This window comes from Danio aesculapii, chromosome 21 (genome assembly GCF_903798145.1).
Source record: "Danio aesculapii chromosome 21, fDanAes4.1, whole genome shotgun sequence".
NCBI classification, from domain to species: domain Eukaryota; kingdom Metazoa; phylum Chordata; class Actinopteri; order Cypriniformes; family Danionidae; genus Danio; species Danio aesculapii.
In genome coordinates, this window is record NC_079455.1 from 17,184,787 (window position 1) to 17,194,492 (window position 9,706).

Sequence of the window (9,706 nt, forward strand, 5' to 3'; positions counted from 1 at the left end):
TGGAGCATTTTAAAAATAATTGGTCAGAATAACAAAAAAATTACATTTATTGTGATTTGGTGTCTACTAGGCATGTAAAAGTCAATGTTTTAAAACAGCCAAAATTACCTGCTACTGTTCCTACGATAAATGTTAGGTCTTTTTTTTACATTTTGTTTTAAGTTCTTTAGGACAACAGTATCTCTAGCAGAAAATATGTCCAAAGTTGGCCTTTTAAATTATAATGAAAGTGTTTTTGAAACTAATGAAGACAGCAGAAGTCAGTGATTCATTTGAATTATTCAGCCTGACATGTTTACTGCTCCAAAATATTTGAAATGTTTCTCAAAATAAAATATATTGTGGTAAAAGGGGAAAGGTTTTTATTTTTTGCCCAGACATTTAAAAAGAAAACATTTCAGAGCAGTAATCACAATAGAGTAAAACTGTGATATTTCATCCAAGGTTTTCATACCATTAGAATCTTATACCGGCCCATGCCTAGTGTCTACCAAATACTGATTACTGAACTCTTCTTGTGTTGTCCAAAAGTGAATATAAACATGCAAGAAAACATCTTATTTGTGATTAAAGTGATTTTGCGGTAACGGGTGTGGCTAACATACTTAAGCACAGCCCTCAAACTGTCAGTCTTGACAACAAACATAAATGGTGAGCAGGAGAAGTCTATTAGGTTGTTATAAAACCCCTCCAAAACTTTTTTGATGAAATGCCTATTTACTACATTCAATCAGCTCGCAGTAAAAAACAAACAAACAAACAAATCACGGCCACTGTTTTGTCATTTAATATTCCATTTTTCTAGGAACTGCGTCACATTCCGAAAAGCATAATGATCGCAGCTTACAGTTCACGGGGATTTTAATTGAAATCTGAAAATGCTGTTTGTTTTCAGTTAAATGATCAGATTATGTGATTTTGAGGTATATGTGGGCTTGGCTAACATACTTAACCACGCCCCTACAACTGTTAGCCTTGACAACAAGCAGAAATGGTGAGCAGGAGGGGTATGTTAGGTTGTAATATCTCTTCTAAAACTCCTTTCCCGATCTTTCTGAATGAAATACCTACTTTATTACATCCAATCAGCTTGCAGTAAAAAAAAAACAATATGAAAAAAATAAATAAGGATCGCAGCTTCCGGTTCATTGGGACTTTAAAAGCAATCACTAAATAATTAACATTATTTTATTAAATGTAAAAATACTGTGAGCATGCCAGATAAAAGATTCCATAATTTTGTTGGCGATTTCTGACAGTAATATTATATTTGATGTACAAGCCTTGCAAATATAAGTTAATTAAATAGCTTCTAAACAAGATTTTCAAAAGTAAAACAGCATTATATTGTGTTTAGTTCCACTACTGTCAATAGTAAAAGCAAAAACAGAACCAAAGATATTGTAAGATTTAAATAATGGTTTATTTCAGATGTAACAGCTTCAGGTTAAGAGAATTGACGCACCCATTATTCTATGTTATTGAACAGTTGACAACAAGGAGCAAACTGGAAGAATGGAGAGGTAGCTGGGTGCCTCACAGGAGAGAAGTTGTTCAGGTAAATCTGTGCGATGGTGGTCCCGACATGTTAAAAGCGATAAAACCAGACAAACTGCTTTCAGTCCATGACAGATGGATCACTCAGACCCGGCCGAGTCCCTCTTCTTGTAGTTCTCCAGGTTGGACAGAACCCACCCGGCCGGTCCCAGGATGGCCAGAGTGAATATGGCCAGAGCGGCTGTTGTCTCCTGTAGAAACAGACACAATAAATGTGGGTGTTAGGTTGGTACATGTTGGTTTTTAATCTTTTCACTGTAATTTGCAGTATAGAATTCATATAAGATTATTACTTATACGCTAGGTAAGTTTACAGAATAGAGCTGTCATTTATATATTGAACATTTATTCTGTAAAGGCTGGAAACCGCGTGAAATTCACCCCCAAAACTTTAATAGATTTTTTTTTTAATCGCCTTCAGACCATCTAATACTATTTTGTCAAAAGAATATTTGACAAGATTTTTAACTGAAACTGTGGTACTTGGTGATTAATATTTAACAAATATGTCAACACTTTTAGCAAACTTCATAGCTTCAGTCAAGTTCTGAAAGAAGTCATTCTGTGAAATGATGCGGCTTCTTACACAGAATAAAGCGCAACATTTTTCGTAATAGCATTCGAAGCAGATGCTGCATATTCTAAACCAGGGGTGGGCAAACTCGGTCCTGGAGGGCCGGTGTCCTGCACAGTTTAGCTCCAATCAAACACACCTGCTTATAGTTTTCTAGTGATCTTGCAGATACTGATTAGCTTGTTCAGGTGTGTTTGATTAGTGTTGGAGCTAAACTGTGCAGGACACCGGCCCTCCAGGACCGAGTTTGCCCACCCCTGTTCTAAACCATATGATGTGGTCAATCTCGTTGAATCAAATGAAAGCAGTTTAACCTTTTGTTTATCCTGCGCTACAAAGATTTACCATAGAGTATTTGGTTGTTCAGTGTAACTCAAGAGGGAGATCGCGCCTTTGGAGTACATTTTCTACTGATCACATCACCATACTTTCCTCACATGATGTGCAAGACATTCGCAGCTTTTGCTAAATTGCAAATGTGTTGATATATATTGTTCAGTCCTAGTTTTGTCCATTCTTTTACACAGCAACGGTATTTCAAGGACTTATAATGGGTTTCAAAGAGTGCTTTTAAAAACGCTGCTATTATCTTTTCTGTGTAAACACCCAATAAGGGAATTGTTGAAAACTGTGATGATACTATGTGTGTGTTAAGGCTGGGACACACAAGCCGACAGTCGGCCGCTGGACTTTGTCAGGCCAGCAGGTGGTTTGGTTTGTTTCACACGTCACCTCTTGTCGGGTTAAATGTTGGATCAGCCAATTCTACATGTTGAATCGGGCCAACTTGAAGAGAGTGCCATGGTTGTTATTATTCAGCAAGAACCAGAGCACCAGATCGAAAACTTAAAGGGGTGATCCAGAGTGTATTTTTAAGGCTTGTGTTTATAAGATGCACAGCAATGTGTGCTCATGCTTTATTTGCAGAAAATAATGTTATTTTTTCATATATCTTACTTTGATTATGTACAGCTACTCAGCTAACATGAAAACGACTGTCATATTTCCTAGTTCCTCCAAAAGGCCCGCCCTCAACATGTGTTATGAATCGCGGATTGGCTCTACATCACTAGTAAGCATCTCTGTTAAATCATTACAGCACATCTGGTCATGCCCCTTTGCTGTGTGTGGTGAATGTGCGTAACCTGAAAGGTTTATGATCTCACTAGCCCCTATGTATTTTTTTTGTAGTCCCCAAACTTCGTTCGCTGTAGGCTTTGCTAAGCTAACTCTGTAAAAGCCCATGTCTCGCTTTGCATTCAGCTTTGAGCGTATTACATTCAGAGATGTTGTTTATGTTCACACAGCTACATTATACATCAACTAAAGTTTAAAATCTGATATTGTCGTGGACCACCCCTTTAAGTAATGTAGCAAGTAAAAAGTCAAGGAACATAAAGATGCTAGGTGAAATTTCACAACATTTCTCAAATATTTGCAAACATATGGATAATTAGATTATCAGACATATTTGCATGAATGATTCCCTCCATGGTGAGGGACAATTACTGTGGGGAAAAAAAGTTGATTCTCAATGATTCTGGATCAATTCTCAAGAGTTCAGAATTGATTCTGTATTCAAATTAGTTGTGTTTTATGTTGATTGGTTGCAACAATTTGGGCCTACGCAGGCACCTGCTCTAAACAGAAACAAAGGGCTAATAGGCCTACATATGCTTGCTGCAGAGTTTGCTTTATTTGCACAGATGGATAATTGCAGACACAGTGCTTCTGATCTGTTTTGTGGCCGCATTCCTTCTGAAAGTGGTGCCATGCTGTGCTACTTGTCTGTTATGCCATTGGTTTTATAATCACTAAAGGATGCGAACAGGATACAAGATGCAGACTGGATTAATTCAACATTTTAACACGATTACAATTGATAAACGGTTGTTTTATTTATTCGTTTTATTTTTTTGCCTTCATAGCTCACTGACAAATTTTGTACAGTAAATATGCTCATATATTACAAGTGAGAGATTTCTGAATGAAATGACTTGATTTTAAAATACTTGAAGGAAACACAAAATACTTTAATAATTTGTGAACCTCAATGTTGATGAAATTAAAACACATTGCCCAACAGTTACTTTTTTCTTATGAAATGGAAAATATGCCGTCTTAAGGCATTTCTGGCGCAGCTTCCAATCATCGTCAATGTAGTGCAAAGTAAGGGCGTACTCACACGATGTACAGTTACCTTGAACCGGACCAAAGCACGCTTGTCCCCCCTCCCGTCTCCCCCGATGGCCCACACTCACATTACATTCGGGCCTGGGCACGCTTACGTCAACGATGATGTGCAGGTCAGAAGCGCTCTCGCTCAGCACAGTCAAGATTTCTTTAGTTATATCGTCGTTTAAGTCATTTGATATGCAGTGACACGCAGTCAAATATTTCGTCGAACAGATCAGCCACTTTTGACGCTCGTAAACAATCATAAAGTCCTCATGCAGCAGGTATTAGGAGGTTTGCTGAAGGTGCGGAGCTTTCGTGTAGTGAGAGGTTTGCGTCTTCAATAAACTACGACAGTTTGCATTCATTAAACAGTAAGAATGATTAATAAACGCATATGAAACAGTCCCTTAAAAGTCACGTCTCACTTTTAGTTTCAAAGCCCAAGTGATCTGGGCTCTGGCACACCTCTTTCAACCAGGCAAGGGCTGGCCAAGTGAACCGTGCCTGAGCCTGATTCAGAGCACTCACACTTCTTAAATGATCCGGGAAACGGGCCTGGGCATGATTCAGGTAGCATAGTGTGAGTAGGCTAAAGAACGGGGTCCCTAAGGCTAAAGAATGGGTTCATCGTCCCTACTTGACCAGAGGTCAGATGTGGCTGCAAAGTGGCTTTACATATTGGCTGGTTTATACTTCTGCGTCGAGTGATGCCTTGCACATAGCCATGCATTTATAATTTTGCGTGCGATTTGTGCGGCTCTGCAATAACTCTTCCAAAGCACTAGCTGGCAGCGGGTTTTTATGTTACTATGTGTCCAGTTTTTTGTGGGTGTTTTGTTTTTCTGAATGCTATCTTAATGTACAAGGAGCTAAAACTTGCTAGTTCAGTGGTGGGAACCGGTGTCATAAAGTGTAGTTACATTTTTTGGGAGGTGCACATCAGCGTCAGCCACGGCAACTGTGTGAGGGCTGCACCGGACCATACACGTGCGTTTGACGCAGAAGTATAAACATAATGGATTAATAGAGCGGGGTCATGCGAGTCCACACACGGTAGGTAAAATAATTGAAAAGATTGATTATAGGTTCTAAATGTTTCGATTAATCACCCAGCCCTAACTCAGGTCTTGTGTTGTTTAACATCTTCTTAATGTTATAAACAAGTAAAAAAAAATGATTTTTTGGGGGGTAAATGAATTTCATTTTTCATGGAATGTTTTTCATAATTGTATTTTTGTAGTTGGCTTATTTACATTCAGAGCTTATTAATCCTCAATAATTCTTAAAATGATATTTAAGATGACAGTACTGTAATACAGGGGTTCCAATTGTTAAACAAAAGCATAGAAACTCTACTTCTGATTAAAATGTAAAGTTGTAAAGATAATAATGGGACAGCAGAAGAAATAGGAAAAATATAAGTTAAGAATCGCTTTTGGAATCGAATCGTGTCCTCCAGAATCAGATTAGATCGTGAAGTCCCCTAAAGATTTGCACCCCCTAGAAATTATTAGATGCAAATACTTTTTTTTAATACACACTAGTACTTACAGCAACAAACATCTATAATATATACAGATTTTACTTATAAGATAATAAGTGTATAATACTAATAGTACTAATAAGTGTTTCACATGCAGTCATTACAATAACTGGGTAATTACTAGGTACTAAACTTGCTACCTAACCTTATGTAGTTACCATATACAAAATATATATTTTTTAAATGAAAGTACACTGTAAATACACATTAAGTACATACTGTAAAATAAAGTGCAACCATTTATTGTTTTACTAGTATTTATAGTATTTATAAATAATAGTATGTATTACTATAAATACTATATTTATTCTTAGTATCTATTATATATGTATGACAATATAATAAATCAGTTTATCAAATACTAGTGTCTTTTAAAAGGTGTTAGTAACTACAGAATACTAATATCTAATAATGAGTATTAACTACTAAAGAATAAGTATTCCGTTATTATCTAATAATAAATAAGTAAAACTGTTAAATGGAAAACATTTCTTTCGTATCTAAAAACTAGAACAGATAAAATAAAAACAAAGCTAGTATATTTTAGCGATTATATGTAGTTTACAAACTATTTGGCATAGAGTGCCGTGATCTATCGTGCCAGAACCTCGACCTTGTGAATAACCGCTAGCGCTTTCAGTCGTTGAGGTTTTCCGTAGAGTTTTAAAGCCAAAACAACAATGCAAACATTTACCGTAGCATATTCACAATAAACATCTAAACTCAAAGTTAACAGATTTGATTTGCGTGTTTTGCTATGTTGCAATCACAGTGAGTCTAAAAATGAAGGCTAAGCAGATCACGGCCTGCCCTTCACAAGCTCCATAGACCAGCGGCACTCGTCTGATACTCACAACGGGCCCCAGCGCCTCCTTCGCGGGTCGCGTAACGAGGTTGGCTCGCTGGGTGATCGTGGATCCCCGTAGAACCGGAACGGCGCGGACGCGAGCGATTCCCCTCAGAAGTCCAGACATCTTGCTGCTCTCAAATCGAGTATATAATGATGACCAGGAAGAGGAAAGTGACACCGGAATGTGCGGCAAGAGTGCAGCAAGCGCTCATGGGAAACATCCGCTTGTTTTGTGGGTGTTGTAGTTTTTTAATGCCTGAGCCATTTGTACTGTAGTTAGACCAGTGTTTCCCAACCCTGTTCCTTGAGGCACACCAACAGTACATATTTTGTATTTCTCCCTAATCTGACCTATTAACTTCAGGAATTGAAGTCTCTTCTAATGTTCTGATGAGTTGATTCAGGTGTGTTTGATTAGGAAAAGGTGGAAAACGTATACGTGTGCCTTTAGGAACAGGCAGGGGCGTCGTTGGACCCAATTCACTGGGGCACGTGCCCCAGTGAAAATCTCCAGTGCCCCAGTAAATGCATTGAGATATGATTTTCTTCATATGCAAGTGTATTTATTAAGAGTGGTAATTCCGAAATAATGACGTTATTCTCTATGTGCAACCGAACCAACGCTGGTGAAAGCAATGTAGTCAAAAAGCAAACTGACGCATCTCCGCGTGTGCGCAGAGAACACGCGCGCCTCTCGCACGCGCTGCTCTTCAGGACTTCTCTGCAAGTCCTGGTAGTGAACATGCATGCCAAAAAAGCAGGCTGCTTGTTACGCGCCGCTCATGCGTTGTAAAACCAGCGTAACAGCCTTTTTTGTTTTGCAAGTGGGCAAAACTAAAGTTTAAATAATATGATGGTGATCTTACTAAGCATGCCTCCTGATAGATTTATTTTGTATGAAGCAAAAAGGAGGGAAGACGAGTCAGGGAGGTAAGACTTAACAAACCTAAATCTGCCATGTGTCAAGTCTACAACAGATAATCCTATAACACATCTTTTTTTTTTTTTTTTTTTAATTGTCAATAAAATTTTATTCAAATGAAATTAATATTTATGCAAAAGTAATTTCTTAAATGATCTTAGCATATCACTCCAGTTGTCTTAACATTGTTTTCCAGTTACATTTAAGATTATTATATAATTATTCTTCAAAATAATAGTGAATAATAGTGTATTTATGTATATATAGTGTGTATGTATGTATGTATGTATGTATGTATATATATATATATATATATATATATATATATATATATATATATATATATATATATATATATATATATATATATATATATATATATATATATATATATATATATATATATAGTGTATTTATATACATATATATAGTGTATATAGTGTATGTGGGGAAGGGGGTACGTGCCCCAGTAGAGCTTTATGTCTAGCAACGCCCAGGGGAACAGGGTTGGGAAACACTGTGTTAGACTGTTAAAAATAAACTTTAAATCATGCACTGTCACTAGTTACACATAATTTAGTTTGTTTACTACATCTGCGTGGTTATGTAATAGTGACAGTGTTTCTTCGTGTTGACATAAATAGTTAAATAGTGACTGAATAAATGTCACTCACATCTTACATAAATGTCTGAGTTTGTAGAAACTGATGAGTTTAGCAGAACTTGTGCCAACTGACGTAAAACGACCAAGTAATTACTGTCTGTAAAGGATAAATTTACTGTTTAAGTATTAAACAGATGTTACGTTCCAGGTCAGATTGACCTGTTTTTATTTTTGAGTTGTTGGAAATTGTTAAACTGTTTGTTTAATTTTATTTATAAATGCATATCACTATATGTCACAAATCTTTCTTGTAGTTTGACCAACTAATTATAAAGTTTTGACGCCACAAAAATGTTAATTCTTCTGAAATATTAGTTTTTTTTGTCTCAAGCAATAACCAAAATATTACACTTGGACTCTTTAGGTTTACAATTTCTTTATATTTTATGGTGAAACAACTACACCGTTTAGAGTAATTACTGTGACAATAATTGTTGTATAATAGATTTACAAGCACCACAAAACTGCTCGTCCTGCATCCTTACAGAGGGAAAGTGCTTTATTTTGAGGTCAAAATAGATTTTTTTTCTGCCATTCAAAATACAAGTGTATTCATATTAATCAAATATATGATGTAAATGACATAAAACATAGAATGGCAAGTAAATGATATAGAATATATGATGAAAGTAGCTCTTACCATTTAATTTAATAAAATGTAATGTGCATTTAATAAAAATCTATTATTTTGGAATAAAAATCACTCTGGTGACATGACTTGACTTTCGTCTTCCTTATGTTGTGGAATTGAACTAACATCATTAACTCCCACTTTTAACAAATGATTAAAACAAATAAAACAATCTTTTTATATTTGCATTATCTTTATTTTCCTTGATGCTGACTACCTATGCATATATGATGCATTTGTTAGATTTTTATAGACATTAGTGCTATATGTTTAGTCATTGAAATGCTAATTCAGATAAATATTAATAATTGATTTTAAAATGGTTTACTTTTTATTTATTGTTTTAATGGTTCCTAAATTTGGACATGATTAAGGACTAAAACCAGAGCCTTCATCAGCATTCAGAGAGTCCGGTACACGATTTAAATTTTAAGCTTTGAAATCAAATCTGTCACTTTTTTTATATATATAACTTATAAAAATATAGCGGATATAGTATATATTTTATTCTAAATGGTTTATCTGTGCACATTATTGGGATTTATTTTTATTTTTTTGCGATGGCATTCATTTGCTTTGTATCCGTGATTCAACTTGCTGGAGATGTAATAGCTTGTAATAAAATATGTGCAAAAACGAGTAAAAAAAAACATTGACAAAGCTTTGGTCTCCATATATACATTTGCCCACATCCTTATTTACTCTTTTAATACTTAAATACAAATGTATGCAATCTGCCTGTGATCTGCTGTAATAAATCGTACAAAGAACCAACAGAGCAAATGAC

At 35.8% G+C, this 9,706-nt stretch overlaps 1 protein-coding gene across 1 annotated transcript; it reads right to left on the reverse strand.

Annotated features, from left to right (window-relative positions):
* Positions 1 to 1,401: 1,401 nt before the first annotated feature.
* LOC130215278 (cytochrome c oxidase subunit 8A, mitochondrial) lies at positions 1,402 to 6,886 on the reverse strand. Its single transcript, XM_056447200.1, has 2 exons — positions 6,707 to 6,886; positions 1,402 to 1,748 (listed from the first exon to the last, which is right to left on the reverse strand). Exons 1-2 carry the CDS (start codon positions 6,824 to 6,826, stop codon positions 1,638 to 1,640), a joined length of 231 nt encoding a protein of 76 aa, XP_056303175.1. The 5' UTR covers positions 6,827 to 6,886; the 3' UTR covers positions 1,402 to 1,637.
* Between the last annotated feature and the right edge of the window lie 2,820 nt (positions 6,887 to 9,706).

Coding starts and splice junctions, on each gene's coding strand:
- LOC130215278 (XM_056447200.1), bottom strand. CDS start 6,826: ATGTCTGGACTTCTGAGGGGAATCGCTCGCGTCCGCGCCGTTCCGGTT. Junction 1,749..6,706: donor AGGAGGCGCTGGGGCCCGTT/GTGAGTATCAGA, acceptor CTGTTTCTACAG/GAGACAACAGCCGCTCTGGC.